This window comes from Sceloporus undulatus, chromosome 1 (genome assembly GCF_019175285.1).
Source record: "Sceloporus undulatus isolate JIND9_A2432 ecotype Alabama chromosome 1, SceUnd_v1.1, whole genome shotgun sequence".
NCBI lineage: Eukaryota > Metazoa > Chordata > Lepidosauria > Squamata > Phrynosomatidae > Sceloporus > Sceloporus undulatus.
Window position 1 is genome coordinate 55,129,789 of NC_056522.1, and position 21,821 is coordinate 55,151,609.

At 40.3% G+C, this 21,821-nt stretch overlaps 1 protein-coding gene across 1 annotated transcript in view; it reads right to left on the minus strand.

The window, feature by feature from the left end:
* CMTR1 (cap methyltransferase 1) overlaps window positions 1-21,821 on the minus strand; it is an 88,662-nt gene that overhangs the window by 29,197 nt on the left and 37,644 nt on the right. The window contains 9 exon segments of the mRNA XM_042479030.1: window positions 774-892; window positions 1,015-1,213; window positions 1,411-1,483; window positions 1,565-1,659; window positions 2,611-2,682; window positions 8,211-8,303; window positions 8,930-9,088; window positions 13,136-13,287; window positions 16,031-16,165. Coding sequence (XP_042334964.1) covers window positions 774-892; window positions 1,015-1,213; window positions 1,411-1,483; window positions 1,565-1,659; window positions 2,611-2,682; window positions 8,211-8,303; window positions 8,930-9,088; window positions 13,136-13,287; window positions 16,031-16,165 — 1,097 coding nt within the window.

Here is a 21,821-nt window from a genome sequence, read left to right on the forward strand (position 1 = left end):
CCTAGAGGTTTTTTATTTCTTTTTGAACTTGTTAATTGGAACTGTCTGAGAATCTTCAACTGACTACATGAGTAGTACATATGAATTTCTTTTATACTTGATATTTAAAATGCTTAGATTTGTTAGCCTAGAGTAAATGTTAGACCAAGCTAGAATTTAATGCTTAATATTTGAGGTGATTTTCATTCATCATAATTACCATCCACTATGTCTTAAATACTATTTCATTATTTCATCATAGCCCTTTCTTCTAGTCACATTGTAACTAGTTTAATTCTTATCTTCAGTAGCTATGCTTTAGATGTTGTACTGATTTTCATATTTGCTAACCACATTATAATTGCTTAAGTTGTTATGCTACAACCATTATTATTGCTATTATTATTATTACTATGACTTCATAATTTTATATTATTCACTGCTTTTATAATCATATATTGCTTTTCACCATTTTGTCTATCATTTCAATAAATGGTACATTTACTTTATTTTGAGTGTGATGCTGGTTCACGGATAATTATCCTTTGCTCACTGGAACGATACACCAAGGGATATACCAAAGAAATTTAATTTTCAATTAGTGATTTCCATTCTAATAAAATAAACCAAAACGATTCCTTATCCTTTTCCAAAAGTAAACCAATGTTACTCTCTTTCCAATAAACTCTGCATACCATCATATTTATAATAGGTAGTGTTATATCGTAATGCACAAAAGCTAAATTGCTGACTTTAGTACCTCAGGGAGTAAACAAAAAAGATAAAGAACTTACCCCATCAGCCATTAAGAAATGTACCCCCTTCCGATCTGTGTTGTCCAACACAAAATTCTGGAAGGCAGTGATATTCTCAGGACGGGTGATGTCCCCATCACCTTCAATCCCTCCTTCACCTATGAGGAAAGCGAGGAATTTAAATCAGGCGATAACATGTTATTAAAATTACCTAGCACAGAATCATTTCCAAAGACTTCCCCTACCAAGAACATTCTCAATAAAGGCTTGGTGCACTTACCATAGTAAGGTTCAAAGAGTTCACTGGAGGCAGCATAAAAATCCTCCAGTTTGAAATCATTTGGTCCTTTTAGGGTCATGCCAAAACCTTTTGCATGCCACTTCTTCCTCCAAAGGACATACTCTGAGAAACCACCAGGGCCAGCACATACATCAGCAAAGTACAGGAGCTCTGCATCACGTTCTTTAATCAGCGGTTTCTGCAAAGATGGAAGAACATTAAAACATCTCAACTGTCCCAACCCATCTAACCAAAGCAACTGTTGTTACATCATCCAACTACTGGGATAGTTTAAATATCACTAAATATTTTAATAGAACTTCTGAGGATTTTACCAACCCACTTCCTCTATCCAGGAAAGGTGCCTGAGATGTACAGATAGAGAGAAACCCTCACCCCACGAGAATCCTTTGGGTTTGTAAACATGTAGTCGAAGACATAGTCTAGGTTTGCCATCTTCATTGCAGCTCTGGAAGTGTAAATTGGACACTTGTTAAGAGCTTGCCCTTTTACTGACCTCAGGGCTGCAAATCAGAAAACCTCCATTGACCTGTTTAGGAAGAAGGCTCCACGGATCATTTCATAAGGGTTGGACCTTGTACGAGCTCGGCGCATTTCCTCTCCATCCAGCTCATCAAAGACACTCTGTAACAAGGAAGGGCCAGACAGACAGAACTTTTTTCATTTTCATCATTGCTATAATAAGCAACATCAAATTACACAAATCTTATTATGGAGGGAAGCCATTGAGAGACAACTCATTCTGTAAATAGTGGTAGCAAAACAGCACAGCTTAGGTGGTGGCAGCGGCAAATTTTCCCCATGCTACAACTACCTCTAGAGCAGGGGCTTCCATCTTTTTGACTCACAGAGCCCTTATTTCTATGGTGGAGCCCTTAAGAGGCCTACCCTACATCTTACAAGTTATTGGTGTTTACGAGTACACTGGTGCCTCAGGATACGAAATGATCGGGTTACGAAATTTCCGGGATACGAAAAAGTTGGATTGGCAAAAACTGTTTCGGGTTACAAAATATTTTTCGGGTTACGAAATTCATTTCGGCGCAAAATTCAAATGCTGCAAAGTGCAGCTATAGGCTTTCCAGTGCTAACGGAAAGCCTTTTCGGGTTACGAAATTTTCGGGTTACGAAAGGAATGGCGGAACGAATTAATTTCGTAACCCGAGGCACCATTGTATATATAAAATATATTATTATTCTTTAATTTCATTCAATTTTTATTTCTTTCATTTTCCTGGAGCAGCCGCAGAGCACCTGGGTAGTGCATGTGGAGCCCTAAGGGCTCCTCGGAGCATAGGTTGGGAACCCCTGCTCTATAGTGTCACGATGGAAGAAGACAAAGCTAGAAAGAACAGACGATCATAATTTCACAGTCAATCAAAAACAAAAGGGTACCTCAGCAGGATCTGAGCCAGTCAATTCCAGTCTGAAAATGAACACTTCATATCTAACTGATTACATGCCTTTGCCACCTTCCCCCAAATGTCTCAAAGCAGCCATGTCTCTGAGCCTCCATATCTTTCCATCATACTTTTTTCTGATAGGTATAATGTATTTTTAACAAGCAAAATGTACCTTGCATCGGAGCATATTATGCAAAAGTTCTTCTCCACAGAATTCTGTTTCGTCATCTATCACTAGCTTCCTCTAGAAAAGAAAATAGCAGAAGGGGTGGAATGAATTAATCACTTGAAATTCTTTCTCTTAATTAAGCAACCTGCCATTACACTTAAGCTCTAGTGACCAGAAGGTCATCATTACAGTGGAACAAATGTAAGACCCAACACCAACTTGATCATACCTTTTTTGCAAGCACATGAAACAGCAGTGGCAAAATAAGGAAATCTAGCCACCAACTTTACTACACAAAAGAATCACTATGACTTAAAAGGAAATGGCAATAAAGATAGAAAATAAAGAGAAAATCCACCAATAGGAGATGTATACCTCTTCTCAGGCTGAAACTGTGGCACATTCCTTGCAGTATCACTTACAACTGACACTTTTCCCAAAGTAAGTGAGGTGGCTGGGTTTAGTAATAAAAATCTGGCAAACAAAGCTAGTGTCTTTTATCCTCATAATATAAATTACATTCTACATTATCATATGTATTATGTTTCTTACATCACATAAAGAATCTATAATACAAGAGGGTGCTGAAAAATTAACAGCCTGAAAAATAAGAGAATAATCTAAAGCCTTGAACTTTCATGCTATTCCACATATTCACCCTGAAGTTCAATGCACAAGTTTCTTTAGCCCTTCCAAAAAAAAGTTTTCTGGTGTCTGATGACTGAAATACTACCCAGCTACTGCTATCACCTCTGAATCATTCAAAATGTTCCTTCCTTTCAAACTCTTTTTAAGGTTTGGAAACAAGAAAAAGTCAAATGGAACAATATCTAATGAGTAGGGTGGATGGTCTATGCACTCAAAACCCCAATTCTTCAAAACATCCACCGTATTCCCAGTTCTAAGAGCAGGTGCACTGTCCTGAAAAAAAGAGAACATCCTTTGCTGTTTTTCCTTTAATGACTCCTTTAATCGGAACACCTAGAGCAGTATTCTGAAATAACTGTTTGGTCCTTCTAAAGATAGTCATCAAAATACCTTCCTTATTCCAAAAAACTGTGCCCATGACCTTTCCTGCTTGAATTTCTTTGACCATGGAGAACTTAACTACCACCACTGCAAGGATTGTTGTTTAGTCTCCAGATCATAGTGAGGTAACCATGTTTATTCAAGAGTGATGAGTAGATCAAAAAAATTATCAATAAATAGCTCAAAATGCTGCAAAATCAGCTTGGAGTTATCCACTCAATTTAATTTCTAGTCAACATTCAGATATTTCTGCATAGCCAACTGTTCATGATTAACCCAATGTGTTCCGGGAATATCTCTTGTGTCTCAGCAATTGTTTTAGTTCAGATTTCCTGATCTGCCAAAATCTGGTCATGAACACGCTCTACAATCTCAGGAGTTGACATTCTTGAAGGTCTCTCAGATCTTGCTGCATCTTCAGTCTCAAAATCTCCATGCTTCAAGTTGGCACACTACATATTCACAACTGAGTATGACAGGCACTTATTACTCAATGTTTGCATCATATGCTCATGGATTTCCTTTGGAGTTTTCTTCTGCAGCAACAGGAACTTAATGATGGCCCAGAGTTCAGCACTTGAAAATTCCACATTTTTCATTGACATGGTACTATTAATGATCTAAAAAAGTTCAGAAATGAGAGCTACGATACTGCAAATTGGCAGTTTACAATACAAAAGGACACTCTTTCAAGCTACAGTGACAAAATAACAGTGTGCCTTGGTATCCGTGGAGATCCATTCTGGACCCCACCCCTGCAGGTAGCAAAAGACACGGGATCGCAAGGCCCATTCTTTTCAATGGGTGCACACTCCCATTTGCGCCACCTTGTGCATGCACACCCATTGAAAAAGCCGGGGCTTGCCATCCGTGAAAGCTCAAACTGCAGATGGCTAGTCCACGGTTGGGGCGGTCACAGTGAACACTCAGATTTTAGGAAGTGGGCTGGGCCGAGAACTTTTCAGCACCCCCTTGTAATAGACAAATACTGGGAAGCAAAACAAGGACTTGAAGAGATAAGGCTGTGCATGCATAATGCTTTTCTGATGCCAGTGAACTTGTGTCAGCCTTCACCCACTATTATTGGGAATTAAGCAAGCCAGGCTTCAATGATTGGGATATTATACTCAAGAAGAATGCATTTTCTTTCACCATTAAAGGATTTGGGGACTGGAACTGCAGACAAGCTTTTTCCCATGTATGATTCATTGAAATGTGAGAAAGAAGGTCCTCTCACACTTTGAAAAATCAAGGGCAAAACTGAACATGCAACCAGTTTTAGCTCATGGTTCTTGATCAAGAAAAGGCAGACACAAAGGCAAAAGGCTTCAGCCAAATATGTAATTTCCCCAGTGCATTTTCACTACCTATTATTACCAGCATCTTGTTCCTGGATGAAGGGCAACAGAAACTAAAAGGATGAGGGCAAAATATATATTTTGCAGGACTAAGCTTGTCAATAATACTTTCAAAAAGTCACTGAGCCTTTTCTTAAATTCACTGACTGGAATCCTGTATGGCAGTTACAAATGCATAACCAACAGTTATGCATTAATAACAGTTACATATTCATGATCCCTATGTAGCTCCTAAACTAGGGACCAGGATAGTCCCCCAATCCCCACTTTCAAATCAATAGCTACTGCGATCAAGTGTGATTTATTCCACTGTTAATCAGGAAACAGCTGGCAGATATTCCCATATCCCTCTCACATGAGCACTCCCCATTCAGGGACCGTGGTTCTGCCTCTCACACTGGAGATTGCTCATGTCAGCAGGTAGGACAAACAGCATCAACTGCTTCCCAAGTGACAAGGAAGCAGATCCCCATCAATCACAGTGGCTGGTAAATAGGGATTGGGGGTGTGATGATCCCTGAGGGCAAAGCCCTGTGCGTGACTATTACTCTCAGAGCTTGATCTCTGCCTGTTAGGTTTACAGGGATGCTGTGGGCAAAGCCACCCCCCCCTTTCTGCAAACAGCTCAAACACACACACACAGGCAACAGGAGCCACCCGACCCTACTCCCTCCTATCACCAAGGAGAGAGAGCAGGAAAGAAAAGCAAAACGCAAGCCTCTTTCAGTCGGAAAAGGGCCTCCTCACCCCAGAGCAAAGAACAGAGTAACATCCAGTAAAAGAGCCAGCACTATTTCTCCTTAACCCTTCGTCAGTCAAGCACAAGAGAGAGAATGTGGGGAGAGATAGAGAGAAAGAGAGAAGAGAACTTCTTCAGAGCATCAAACTGAAAGCCATCTCATCTCCAAAGTTTCCAACAGTCTGAAATCACCAACCGCTGTCACCATGTGATGATCCCTGAGGGCAAAGCCCTGTGCGTGACTATTACTCTCAGGGGATCCCTTTTAAAAAAAGAACTTTTCGCTGCCACCACCCAGTGAATGAACTATAATTATATTTATACGTAGCTCCACAGCTACCCCTCCCCCCCACACACTGGGACTTGTGAGGGATAGAGAGAGAGAGATCTAGTTTCCTTTCTTGCTAACCCAGAGCAATCAGTAGCCGAGTTAAGGCACGTGTACAGGAGCAGAGAGATAGCAGATGCTTTTTAAGAAAGAAGTTTATTTTTAAAAGGGTTAGAATAGGATAGAAAGAACTTATATCACTCTTGCAAAGCCCCCTTGCTTTGCAGGTCAAAGAACATAGTTATAGAGTTCATTCCACACAAGCCATTGTTGAAAATAACAAAAGGCCTAAAGGCACTAGCTAACTACTCACGGAAGATGGGATTTGTAGTCCTTCTGAGTTCCTGGATGCAGGGAGGGCCCCTTGCCTCTCGACCTGCATTCCCCTGAGTCTGTGTCTCCCAGACTTCAAGAGACACCATCTGGTTCCCCCCAGGAGAGGGCAAAGGGGAGAGACAAAGACCGCATGGCCGCAAAGGGCCTTTTAAAGATTTCCCATAGAAAGTTCTTGAATCTCGCGGTCCTACTCTCTGATTGGTCAGTTAGACCTTACATCAGCTATGATGCCACAGCTCATTAGCATGTGATGTCATCTTTCATTAGCATGTACCTCCTCCCAGATTAACCCTTTGTAGTTCAGGAGAAGTCCTCAGGTGACTGGGTCATCACAGGGGGGTAGGTATCAGGTCATGGTTTGCTGCTCAGCGCTGTAACTAGATTACATACATAAATCCAATACAGGATTCCAGCCACCATTGCTAATCAAAATATCAGAGAGGTTATGTTTTTCAATCATCTTCATAAGTGCAAAAATAAAGAAAAGAAAAGCTTGTTTTAGCCACTTGAGCTTAAGTTTGGTGCAATGCTGATCAAGGCTCTCAGTCTGTTTCAGAGCAACCGGAAATCATGTACATAAATAAATATAGGGAGAATGTGCCTAGCTTAACTCCTGCTTTCAATGCATGAACAGCCGCAAAATCCACACAAGATGCAGAAGCAGTGGTAAATATAGTGCATGTGCAACATGAGCCAAAGTGGGAAAGCCAGCTTTGTATGAACACCCTAAGAATCTCTGGCATACATCAGCAGTTGCCAGTACGTCGCTAAGAAGAATTGCCAGCATCTGAGTAAAGAAAAGGAAAGAAAAAAACCCTTTTACTGCTATTGTTTATACTTCGGGCTAGGCAGTTGCTTTTCAAAATATGTAAATTTTGAGGAGCAACATTGCCAGACGCAGAGTTCTAGACCAAATGAAAACATCCCTGCAGAAAATGTGGCCTCCTGCTGTCATGTTTAAACAGCTTGTCAAGTTACTCAAGCTTTCACAAATGCAGTAATTAAATGAATGAAGCTTATATATACTGCAAGTTCACACTGAAGAATGGGGGGCAGCTACCCCAATACACTCAAGTGTATTAATCCACCCATTTCACTAGGAGATATGGACTTAGGGAGAAAAGAAAGAGCCAAAAAAAGCAATGAATACAACTCATCTGCTTGCCTGGGATCCAAGGCTGTAACACTCAGCAAAGTTTCTTTTGGTTGGAGAATAAAAAAAGCTGTTATGTTTATTTAAGGTTAATACAGAAATAGTTATTTATTCTAGGCTTCTCCATTCAAATTCCTATGGCCCTGTTCACTTGATGAATGGGAGACAAGAATTCTTTAACTTTAACCAACTTCACAGGGCTGTTATGAAAACAAAATGGAAATAGACCCATGTAAACTACCCCAAGCTCCTTGAAATATAGACAGAATAAGTATGTTATAAATGCTCAGTAAGTGAGAATTCATTTAATTATGAATTCATTTCATTAGAAATTCATTGTGGCCAGTGTACTAAAATGCAAAGTTTTGAACTCATCAGAAATTTTAAACAAAATGTTTTTTATAAATATACAGCTACCTTTATTGAATATACTATTTGTTTCTATATGCTTCCATAATTTTAATTATACCTAATCATGTTTAGACAGTATTTTGATTTGTCTTGACCTGTTTGTACTTACACATGAAGAAAGACATCACCCTAAAATTCTATTATCTTTTTGGCAAATCCAACAGTACCTGTGGACTTAAGCAAACTTTTTGGTTTTTTTTTTTATTCAGTGCTTACCTCCCCCCCCCCTTGCTTTGCAACTATAAATACCTTCCCTATGGTCATCCAATCCTTCATTTCCTCAGCATCTGGAATTTCAGTGGTGCATTCTGGGAACCAATCCACTTGCTCATAAGCACTAGCCTGCAAACAAGAAAAAGGAAATTTCAGAAGAGAACTGTGTATTACAGCAAAAAAATAATCTCGTGCTTGGATACAAATGCCAAAACCATTTCCTACACAGTTTTGGTTTTTTTTGGCTGGACACTCAATGAAACTGAATAAATAATGAATCTGAATGAATTCAAATAAAGATTCTAAGAATCTTGATGATTTCTTAACACCACACATGAGCAGGAAAACATTTTGTTGTGGTCACAATAAAAAATAATAAGCAAGATGAAGTAGAATGCGAAAGGTTTACATGGGAGCTAAACACTATACAATTTCAGTCCTGCCCGAACTTGTTCCACAGAAATCAGTGGGATTTGCATTAATTATAATTAATAAATCCCATTCATTAAATTGTATGGTACATTATGTAGGACTAATACTACATTTAGTCTTTGGTTTTCAGGCTGCAAATCCCTAGAGTTATTTTGTAATGGCCATTACCTAAGCACGTGACATAAGTGGAAATACATCAGACCTTTCCAACATACAAGAAAAACTGAGAGAATGGATGAACAGGACATTTGAAAAGGAAATTATGGCAGAACAGTAGACAAGAAGGAAAGACATAATACAAATATAGAAGGCATGATACAAACCTCTGGCTCATCCTGCCAGTTAATGTTCACCTCTCCATCAAATCCTTTCAGTGTCAATCCTAATCCTCGTCTTCCTTTCTGTTGTGAGGCCTCAACAATCTCCTGCCTCCCTTGGCCATATTTTCCAAGTCCTTCACCTTCTCGAAACCCCATCTTGGCCTGTGGACCAACACAGAAAAAGTTATTCAGTAACATCTGCAAGCATGTAAATACATCTGTCTGTTCTCAGGCTAAGGGCCAACTTACTAAATTAGGGAACTGGACTGCTGTGATTAAAAAGTGGTGGAGATATTTAATGAATATACAGAACAAAAAACTTTACCTCCCTTCAAGCTCATTCAACTTAAATAGAAAAATGAAACTAACGCAACAGCACAAAGCATTTAAAAACTACATCTTAAAACAATGACTGTGCTACAAATGTGCAGTATCAGCAGCTTTTTGGAATAGAATGCTAGTTGCATCTCACTGTCACCCCAACTGAAACATCCTGGATAGCCTTGGCAACAGCAACCTGATGAATGCCAGGTTGGTGGCTAATAAAACCACTGACATTCAAGATCTGATCCTGGATAGGTGTCACATACACCTGGTTGGGTAAAGCTGGCTGTGCGCGTTAATCTCTCTCAGCTTGGTCCACTGGCATTCTCTGTGCAGAAGCAGGTAAATTCTGAGGGCAGGATGGAGGCACAGTGGTCTACGGGAATTCCATCCACATGACCAGGCAGCTACATCATTTAGGATTTCCTTCTCTGTTGTTTGATTATTAACATATAATGACACACCACTTTTTTTCTTTCCACTTGCACTTATAATGCTTGTCCTAATTTAGGGTTTTTAAGATATTTCGTCTCCTGTTTCCTTATTCTAGTTTCTTGTATACTGATTATATCCACCTTTTTCGAATATATGAAAAAATTGGGCAGATGACACAGAATGCATTGGAACAGGATAAGATTATAGTAATGACTACAGACTGATTCTTAATCTCTTTTTCATTCTCATATAAATTCACACACCAGAAACGCACAACAGCTAGTGCAAGACAGTAAAAATTGATTAAATTCCACCTGCCATAGCCCTCCACAATTGCCTATTTCTGCTCTAAAGCAAGGTACAGTGTCTTGCTTTATGAAAAGGAAGGCTTCCAATAGATTTCTAGTCACTTCCAGCTTTTACCCCATCACAATTTTGGTGAGGTGGAGACAAAAGTAGATCCAGAAGTGTCAAAATTACCTCAGGGACAAGCTGAAACTGTCTGGTCCTCTTCTAGATTTATAAACCATCTGCTGGGTTCCTTTGGCTTCTATTTCTTTCTGAGGAAATGCATAACACTCTTCTGCATTGTGATTCATTATCACAGCAAGTGTACACTATTTCTTTAGCAACTGTATTCAATGCTACAGCATACCATGCAGCAGCCCAGTTTTTATGCTATCCTAGATAAGTCTGTATTTGTCTTAATTTTACAGCTCAGCAAACTATCATCATCTTTGGCTTAACACCATTTTTTGTCAGGACTGAATTTCATTCAGCTTTCTGTTGGGAAACTCCATTTTAGGAAATTAAATTTACCTGCCTTTGTTAATCTGATCTCTGTTCAACAGAGGTTTTAGATTTGCTTCAAAATTCTGGGCTGTACCTGCTATTGCTATAAAATCTCTTAAACATCCACTCTCTGAGTTTAATCACCAGAGACTCTCCTGTCCCTGAAGGTAAAGAACAACTCTGTCCCTTTCTATTAATTGCTCTAATGCCTCAAAGTTTTCCATTTGATGATATGGATCTTGTAATTCTGTGCTGCCTCCAGTTGCCTCTCCAAGTCATTCAGCTCAGTTATCAAAACCCCAATGTTTGGATCTAGAATTTCTTCCTTTGCTGTCAGCAAATTAAAATTTTCTTCAAGCAGATATATATCTATATCAGGTGTACCTAACTCACATTTTATTCTTTCCATCAGGTTAACTATCAATATTTTAACGTTAGCCAGTTTCCATTTCTCCAAAACCTCAGCTATTCTGTTCCTGATCTTAGATTGCAATATGTTCTTTCCACGTTTCAGAACCAAAATGATGCAGACCAGATTACAGCACACCTCCTTCTCTGAAAATGGAGACTTTGAAGAAATTGCTTTTCTCCTCAGTTTTTATCACATGTAAAAAATAACATAATTTTCTGCCTGTGCAACTAAGAAAGAAGGCAAAATTATTATTATCAAAGTACCACTAAATTACTTTTTGTTTCACTTCCCTAAAACAAATTAATATTTGCATTTCAACATCCTATGAAAGAAATACAAGGATTTATCAATAGATAAGTCTTTGTGAAGCAGCTCCCTGAAGACAGAAAAGCTCTGAATTAGATATAATCAATCTACTATAGTCTCATTCCATCTAATTTTTAAATATTTTTCTTCCTTTTTTTCTTCAAAAATCATTATGAAAACTTTTAACATGGATATATTTTCCCCTTATTCTCATGATGGTACACTTCGGAGAAGAGGAAAAAGGAGGGTTTAGCTCAGAGCTTTTCTGTCTTCTGTGAGCTGTTTTTACAATGCACAGACACGAAGGAGAGCTCCTCTCTTTCCACTACATTTGTGTGATGCTGAAATTCAACAAGTACATTTTTACTTATTGTTGTATTCAGAGTACAAAACACTACACTGGTTCTACCTATTATGCAAATGTCAAAGCCTAAGATGTCAGTCCTAAACAGGAGGACAGAAGGCTCCAGTTATGTGGGTGACCCAGTTGAGTTTAATGTATCATTCTCTCTACGTGCATCACTCACCACCTTTGTTCCCTTCCTGCTAATCCATGTTCAGTTCTCAAACCTGCCCAGTAAGACATTACATTTGGTATAAGGCATTATAAAAACACAATTATATATTTATACAAAATCTGGGTAGTCAGAACTGATGTTCTGAGAGAATAAAACCTAAATAACACTTCACTGAAGTCTTCCATGCTTGCCAAGGAGGAAATATTCTGAATTTCAAAAAGGTCACTGAAAGTTCTCTCTTTCTCTTACTCTCTCTCTCTCTCTCTGATGTTAAATCACACAGTGCCAGACTGCAACACAATCCCACTGGCCTCAAACAATAAACTGCATTTATATAAAAATCTATTTCAAAGATTCACTGAGCTCAGAATCCATTTGAAATTCTGAAAACCTAAAGAACATAAGAATGAGGGGGTCCTACACTGTGAGCATGTGTGTAAGCAGTAGAAACGGGCTCAGACATACTTTGAAAATAATGAAGACTGCACTACTTGTAAGAAAATATTATATTCATCTATTAGATGTCTCTAATTCAGATCTCTCTGGCACCATAACATGCCAGCATCAAAGCTGAGAGAGTTAACACCTTGTAAAATAATGGTGTTTATTATACTGATAAACCCAATTTAATTCTAATACCTATCTCTATGAGAGCCAATGTTGTAATCATTTTGGCACTGGACTATGAATCTGGAGACTAAGGTCTGAATCCCACTTGGCCATGAAAACCCACTGGGTGACTCTCTCAGCCTCACAGAAAAGCAAAGGCAACCCCCCCCCCCCGAAGAAATCTTGCCAGGAAAACCATGGGACAGGTTCACCTAAGGGTTGTCATAAGTCAGACACAACTTGAACACACACACAGCAACACCACCATATGTCTTGTGCCCAAACATGTGTAAAAAGATAAAAGGGCATACTGATAGGAAACACATATGGAAGGGCAGAGATATACAACCTGTTTGGCTCAGTGAGTACTTTCCATCTAGTAGCAACTGAAGGTGCTACTCAGAATAATATTCACTCGTTTCTAAACCACCTTCCAATATGTCCGTTTTTTAAAACTATTTTCCCACATCTGCTGCAGTTAGAAACAGACTCCTAATATGAAAGCTATAATTGTGTTGTTGTTAACTGCTCTCAAGTTGATCCTGACTCATGGTGACCCTATGGAGGAGACATCTCCAAGCCTCCTATCCTCCACTGCTCTACTTAGGTCTTATAGCTATAATTACACTTTTGGAATTCAACAATATGCAGCATGACTTATGAGCATGCAAATTTAGAGCTTCCCTTACTGAAGGACTACTTTGAATCTACCTTGGTTTGAAAAGGGAAAACCTCCCAAATATATGGCAAGGACACTACACATATTTTCCCATTTGGTTTAAGTATCATGTTCCAGAGAGAGACTGGGCCTACCATGAGTTTCTGAGACACACTGTTATACATGGAGTAGCGGGAAGATGTGCCCTCCACAAGAGTTTCAGCGCTGAATTTATTGCTGAACGAGCCAAAGACTGGGCGTCTCTCATTGTTCTCAGTGTCAGAATCACTGCTGCTTGTGGAAGACTCTGAAAACAGAGAAAAGACACAGCATTTCCTGAGCAGCACTGTCTCAATATTTTGTTATTCACAGTCTAGGAACACAGGTCACCACGTCAAACCACACAAGTCTATCTACCATAGTACTGTTTACATCACAGATGGGGAACCTTTGGCCTGTAAGACATTTTGTTACAACTGAAGTGCAAAACATCAACTTTAATTCGACTTGATAATAACTGTCAATACAAAGGCTACTGTCATTTGATTTCATTAAAAAGCTGGAAGTTATATGTAACATTTGCACAATCTGGATTTACTTCAAATGTTTTCAAGAAGTGGACATTAGTTTTTGTATGGGAAACAAAAAAGGTACCTAGTTCTGCATAAAGATTTGTTTTTATATTCTATCCATGCAAATGAAATCAATTTTCAGTGCATGTATTTCTAGGGAGGATTTCCTATCTTTCATCCAACTGAGACAGAAAAGGTTAAGAATCACCAACCCACTCTAGATGCTAAAAACCATTATGTTGCTTTATTTTTGCACCAACTAAAGCTTCTGAACTGTCATGAACAACAGCCCTACCTAAAACACATGACAGTAACCCAGAATGTAATCAGTACATAACTGCTGAAGCAAAATGTGCCTTCTCCAGATAACGCCAAAACCATTAGTTGGCTAAATCTGCCAAAGCTAGCCAAAACCACTTCTGGCCACTGTTAACACCTGCACCTTCATAGAAAGCATCAACTTTGGACATATTCTCAAACTGTACATCTGTCACTTTAGGACATCAGTGGGCAAAATGCAGCCCTACTTCAATCCCCAAGATTCTTCACCACTGACTATGTTGACTGTGGATGATGGGAGTTGCAGTAATACAACCACATGACTGCACTTTACATGACTGCACTTTGCTCAACCTACTTTAGTGGGAGTACAACCAAATACAGGATCAGCTCTACACCATTATCAAAATCAAAAGATTTCTTGACTCACACTTCTGTTACATCCACTATTTTACACTGTTTACTTTAATCCATTATATTTTATTTATTAAATGTATATCTTGATTTTTGATTAAAATGGAAATTAAGGCACCTAATAATAATAATAAAGTTAAAACAAAATCAGGAATACAATTAAAACATTGCATATAAAACACATCAAATAAAACAATATCATCCACCAGTCAAATCCCTTTCAAGAAGCCATCTTAAATGCAAAAGCCTCTTTGAATAGAAACAACTTTTGCTGCTGATGGTAAGTTCTAGCAACCACTTTGAGTATTCTATCTTGCATCCTAACAAAATGCATCTCTGACGATGATGGAACCCAGAGAAGGGCTTCCTCTAAAGATCTTAAATCCAAAATAAGCTCGTGTGGAAGAATACAGTCTTTCAAACTTCATCTCAAGTTATATAAGGCATTATAGTTTGGCTTTACCATTTGAATTGTGCCTCAAAACATACAAGCAGTGACTGAAGCTACTGAAACAAGAGATGCATGCAGACAACTCCAGTCCAGAGTCCAGCTGTAGCGTGATGAGCAAGCTAAAGTTTCAAGAAGCTTTTCCAAGGCAGCCCCATATACAGTATATTAGAGTAGTTCAAATGTAACACAACTAAAGCATTTATCACTATGACAAGGGCTGACATACCCAGGAATGGTCATAACTGGGGCACCAGCTATAACTGTGCAAATCTACCCTTGGCCACTACCTGAACCTGGGCAAAAAGGCTCAAGGATGACACCTTTGAATCTTCAAAGGTAGCATAAACTCATCAAACACAAATTGAATCCCTATTCCATGACAAGGCATACCCCTCTCTTATCTGGATTAAGTTTCAGTTTGTTCACCCTCATTCAGTCCAATATTAATATCAGATACTGATTTTGAACTACAACAGCTTACTTGGGGGGGGGTACTTTGGAAAGTAGAAAGAAAGGAAAGTATCACCAGAATACTGATGGCACCAAACTTAATAAACTAAGAATAACCTCTCCTGCTGATTTCACATGTTACATTAACTGGGGAACAAAATTAAATTTTGAAGAACATAAATTCCTCTGATAGGTAGCATCTTCTGAATTTACTTTTATTACTCTTATTACTATAATCTTCTTAATCATCAAATCATTTCAGAAACAGCAGCTGGACGATTTTTTAACACCTTGGCCACTGTTCTATGGTGCCACAGAGCCTCTCCCCCCCCCCCCATCCTACTCTGCATTTTTTAGCATGTATATTAAGAAGAGAGGTCACTTGGGAATCTGGAAATGTGGCGTCACTACTAGGTAACAGCACCAATTCCTATCTTGCATCTCCATTTAGAAAGCTAATACACATTTCATGTTGTATTCCAAAATTAGATATATAGTGGCCCCTCCACATTTGCTGGAGTTAGGAACACAGGATCCCCATCGAAGTGGAAAAACCACAAATAAAAAACTCACTATTTTTTTTACCTCTAGGAATCTCTAGATCCTCCACCACAACTCTATGGACGTTGACCATAGAATTGTACTGGAGGACCTAAAAATGCCTAGATTGGAATGGTCCACAAATGAAGATTTACACCACAATTTCAATGGAGGGATAAATGATATCCAGGCTGGATCACCTGCAGATTATAGCCAACCACTGGTTTACCAGCTCACTGAGAACTACAATTCTAAATTGTTAAAAAAATCCCTCTCCTCCTTGAGGATAAAAACAGGAGTACATACTGAACACAAGAGAGCTGCAAAGAAACCTCTTGAATTACCTTGAGCTGCATGATTAGTAAGCTGAGTTTCATCATCTGATGTGGAGCTGAGAGTCAGACCCAACTCTTCTATCCTTTTCTTCTGTCTTTTTTGTGGGCTGCTATATTCAGGTTCTGCTCTTCGCTTCATTTTTACTTCAAGAAAGAAACCAAATAGAACATACATTTCCAGTTAAACCCACCATAATAGCTTTAGGGGTGTGGAATATCAGCTCTTTTGTAGACAGTGTTTATTACAAATAAAAAGTTTTCTCTGTATATGAATGGCCAGAGTTTCTCAATTAGGACTCCCCAGAACCCTAGAGTTCCATGACAGGTTGCTGAGGATTCTTTTTGGGGGGGGATCTTTTTTTAGCGTTTTTATAGGGGTGATTCCCTGAGATGTGAAAATTATTTCAGGGGTTCCTCCAGGGTAAAAAGAGTGAGAATAGCTATCCAAGACTATCTGTCTGAAACATGAAGAAAATAAGCCAGAAAAAAATGAACAAAAAAGAAAGGGAATGATGATTTCAACAGTGCCCCTCTCCATTCAGATAGCAAAGTCAGAATACGCTTCATTATTGTATTATTTCATTATACAATAATCATTATATGTGAAAGACAGCCCACTTACTTAGTGGAGCTTATTTGTAACATAGGCTATAATTCTAACCACACTTGGAAGGGAAAAACAGCCGTCATTCTTATTTACATTGGCTGCTGCCACACTGCAGAATGAATGCAGTTTGACACAACTTTTACTGTTGTGGATCCATCCTATGGAACCCTGGGATGTGTAGTTGGTTGTGGCACCAGAGCTCTCTGACAGAAACAATGGCCTGTTACAGACAGCCAAAATAAAGCTGCTTCGAGTCACAGTGGAGGTATGGTGTTTCAATGAAGCATGCATCCTAAGAGTCCAGAAGTCGCACCAAAGCCACGCTCCAGCCCTAGGGACCGGAGCATGACTTTGGTGTGGCTCTGGACTCTTAGGACATATGCATCATTGAAACACCATACCTCCACTGTGACTCGAAGCAGCTTTATTTTGGCTGTCTGTAACAGGCCTAAGTATCTCACAAAACTCATCAGAATTCCATAGCAATGAGCCATAGCAATCAAATTAGCATCAAACTGCATTCATTCTGCAGTGTTAATGCAGCCTAACACAGAAGTTTCACTACATTCAGTGAGGCTTAGATCAAAGTAACTATCACACAAATGCAATGCAAGACTGCAATTCTAAACACACTTTCTAAAAAGAAAGTTATGTTAATAAAGTGGGACTTATTATTGGATAAACATACAGTACATGAAACAATACTATGTATTTCACTAGATTCAGTAGAGTCATTTATGACTAAATATGGATCAGGATTAAGCTGTAAACATGTTTAATATCACAGAATGCCAAAAACAAATGAGATCCCAAATATATAGCCAGTTTGACATCTCTTTTGTGTTTTGAAAACCACATAATGAACCAGTTTAAATAAGGAATCCAGAACACATTGAAGTGTGAAATTATAATACTATATGAATCATAGAGGCGGAAGAGACCTCAAGGGCCATCAAGTCCAGTCCCCTGCCATGCAGGAATTCACAATCAAAGCACCCCTGACAGATGAGTTCATATATATATATAATACAATTGCTAATAATCAAAAACATCATTTCTAGCATGAAAAGTGCAGCTGAATAGCTATGACAAAGCAAGAGCTGTACAATCTGTTCCTAAACTTTGCAATCCTCTGAGTTATTAAAACTTGCAGAAGAAAATACCTACTATACTATATTGAACTGCATGGGACAAGTGAAACCAATTATACTTGTACAAAGAATAAAACTTAAATAAAAGCAAAAAGGTATGCGGATAATATTAAGATTCTTAGGTTCTAATTATCCTTTCCTGAGTATCAGAAAGTGATGTTGCAGCCAATTTTACAAACTGTTCTTCAGCCACTCTGGTGTAAATTTCACAGCACAAACCCATACACACACTTAGATTCATTCCATTCTCATTTCACTCACAGATGAATGGATTTATGATTCCAACTCAGGTTAATGTAATCAAAGAGCTCTCAGCTTTATTACCATTGAAACATACTACAGTGCCATTGAGATATAGCCTCAAAACTTTATTCTGAAGGACTATGCTGTCCTCAACACCATGCTTAACTAAAAGAAAGTGAAGCAACTCTATAGGCATGGTTTCTACTCAGGTCCAAAACATACTGCAGAAATAATCCAGTTTGAGACTGCTTTAACTGCCCTGGCTCAGTGCTAGAAAATCCTGGGAACTGTAGTTTATTATGCCACCAGAGCTCTCTGACAGAGAAAGCTAAATGTCTCTCAAAACGACAGTTCCCAGAATTCCCTACCAGTGAGCCAGGGCAGTTAAACCGGATTATTTCTGAGGTGTGTTTTGAACCTCAGTTTCACCCAACTAACTGGTCTTTAATTAGGCACTTTTCAGAAGACAACAAAGCATTCAAAACAACAAAGGGTTTTAATTCAGATGTCTAGCTAAGGTAGATTTATTTCTTTTTTTACCACAGACTTGGAAGGGGAGCAATATTACTAAAGACAGGATCAGAACAGGGCATTTCACCAGAGAGGTTTAGGCACTAGGCTAGAGTAAAGTCCACTTTGTTCAACAGAATTGATATCTTGTGAAGTATGTTTAGAATCAGAGGGGCAACACAATGTAATGTTTAGAGCACTGGACAACTTTACACACCTGGATTCGATTCCCCACTAGAGCATAAAAAAACCACTTGGTGACCTTGGGCAAGTCACACACTCTCACCCTCAGAGGATGGCAGGGGTAAACACCCCTCTGAAGAAACTTGCCAAGTAAAGCCTTAGGATTGCCATAAGTAAAAAATTACTTGGAGGCACACAACAAAAGCAACATGTTTAGAATCCCAAACTTTGGTGAACAGGGAGCTGGAGAGTTATCACACAGAGCAACGGCAGCTGACCAATACTGCACAACACAGTTGTAGAACTATGAGTCCACTTTAACTGCTATAGCTGCCTCCTGTGGAAACGTGGGATTTGTAGTGTAGGAACGGGCATTTAGAATTCTCATTCAGAGAGCTCTTAAGCCTCAAGGGGGGCAGCATCCGCACTGCAGAAATAATCCAGTCTGACACCACTTTAACTGTCATGACTCAATCTTGTGGAATTCTGGGAACTGTAGTTTGTTGTGGCACCAGAGCTCTCTGACAGAGAAGGCCTAAATGTCTCACAAAACTACAGTTCCCAGGATTCTACAGAACTGAACCATGGCAGTTAAAGCTATGTCAAATTGGATTATTTCTGCTGTGCAGAAATAAGCTACAAACTCATGAAGCAGCCAATGCAGTAAAAATGGAATCATAGCCCTATAGCAGTGTAGTGAGATGCTCTCCTAGAGCAGTAATTCCCAAACTTTGGTCCTACAGGTTTTTTGTACTTCAGCTCCCAGCATCCTCAGTCACCTTGGTCAACAGTCAGAAAGTTCACAGCAATAGCAAGTACATTTCTATACCGCTTATCAGTGCACTTAAGCACTCCCTAAGCAGTTTACAAAGTGTAAGCTAATTGCCCCCAACAATCTGAGTACACATCTTAGCGACTTCGGAAGGATGCAAGGCTGAGTCTAGTTCAATACCATGGGCTGGTATTGAACTCACAAACCTGTGAGTGGCTGCAACACAGGCATTTAACCACTGCGCCACCATTGCTGGAAGAGACCTCAAGGGCCATCCAGTCCAACCCCCTGCCATGCAGAAACTCTCAATCAAAGCATCCCCAACAGATGGCCATCCACCCTCAGCTTAAAAACCTCCAAAGGAGGAGACTCCACAACTCTCCGAGGGAGTGTCTTCCACTGTCAAACAGCTCTTAGTGTCAGGAAGTTCTTCTTAGCTTAAGTCCAAAACACCTGGAAGACCAAAGTTTGGGAACTGCTGTCCTGGAGGGAGGGAGGAAGCACAGACATCTTACATGGGGGCTGTATTTGTATTTTTAAATCACATTTTAGCCAAATTTTCACTATGCGTATGTAAACACATTTAGGATGCGCATACGATATTGTACACTTGTCCCTCCATATTCATTAGGGTTAGGGGCACAAGACCCCCGTGAATATGGAAAAACTGCAAATAACAAAAACACCATGTTTTTACCTCTCTGGGAATCTCTAGGTCCTCAGTTCAACTTTGTGGCCAACGTCCGACAGACACTGACCACAGAACTGCGCTGGAGGAGCTACAAAGGCCTAGTAGAGTCTTCTCTCTAGGAATCCCTACGTCTTTCAGTGCAACCTTTAGTTAAAGTTGAGCATAGAGTTGCACTGGAGGAGGACCTAGATATTCCTAGAGAGAACATATTAATCAAATCTGTGAATAATCAGAGCCGCAAATATCAAAGCTGCAAATATGGAAGGATGAGTGTAATTTGACAGTATATTTTTAACTGGGCTAGTTTTTTTTGTTGAAACAATTAGCGTTATCTATAGGAATTGTTTTACGAGGAACATTAACCCCCCCCCAAAAAAACACTGCTAAGGATTGGTCTGTATGGTGTGAAATGGGAGGAGGTCAATGGGGTGACACCAATCCTAGGGATGCAACTGCTCTGGAGGCCAGGGTTCAGTTCCCAGCTTGGCCATGGAAACCATTGGGTGGCCTTCGGCAAGTCACACTCTCTCAGCCTCTGGGGAAGGCAATGGCAAACCTCCTCTGAACAATGCAATTTTAGGCTGCATCAATAGAAGTATAGTGTCTAGATCAAGGGAAGTCATAGTCCCACTCTGTTCTGATCTGGTCAGGCCCCACCTGGAATATTGTGTCCAGTTCTGGGCACCACAATTCAAAAAGGACGTTGAGAAACTGGAGCGTGTCCAAAGGAGGGCGACTAAAATGGTGAAGGGTCTGGAAACCATGCCCTATGAGGAATGATTTAGGATGTTTAGCCTGGAGAAGAGAAGGTTAAGAGGTGATATGATAGCCCTGTTTAAATATTTGAAAGGATGTCATATTGAGGAGGGAGCAAGCTTGTTTTCTGCTGCTCCAGAGAACAAGACCCGGAGCAATGGATGCAAGCTACAGGAAAAGAGATTCCACCTCAACATTAGGAGGAACTTCCTGAGAGTAAGGGCTGTTCGACAGTGGAACAGACTCCTTCCTTGGAGGCCTTCAAAGAGAGGCTGGATGGCCATCTGTCAATGGGGATGCTTTGATGGAGAGTCCCTGCATGGCGGGATGGGGCTGGACTGGATCGGGGCCCTTGCGGTCTCTTCCCTGATTCTATGAACCCCATGAGAGGGTCCCCAAAAGCGAGAGAGGGCTCGAAGGCACACGACACAACAGAGGACCCTGGCAGGAGCGAGGAGCGAGGCCAGAGCGGGGGACGCAGCGGTGGAGGAGGCTGGGCGCTAAAGGGGTCTGAAGGGAAGGGAAGGGAAGGGGCGGAGGGCGAGGGGAGACGACAGCAGGCCAAGCTCTCGCTCCTTGTCTCCTTTCGGGGCTCCTCGCCTGCGGTGGCACTCACTGGAGGGGAGGGGAAGGGAGCGCGGCCTCAGGCTGGAACCAAGAGGAAGGAAGGAGGAGAGGGGCTCCCAGCCTCCCAGAAGCCGAGCGAGCGAGCGAGGAAGGCCGACCAACTCCCTTCAACTCTGCGCCGCCGCCACACTTCACTTTCGTTTCCCAGCCGCTCCAGTCCCTTCCTTCCAGCGAGGCGCGCGCGAGTGACGTCAGCAGCGGGGGATGGCTGCGAGGCCTAGAGCGGCGATGCCGGTCCCCTTCAGCGCCCCCTGGTGGCG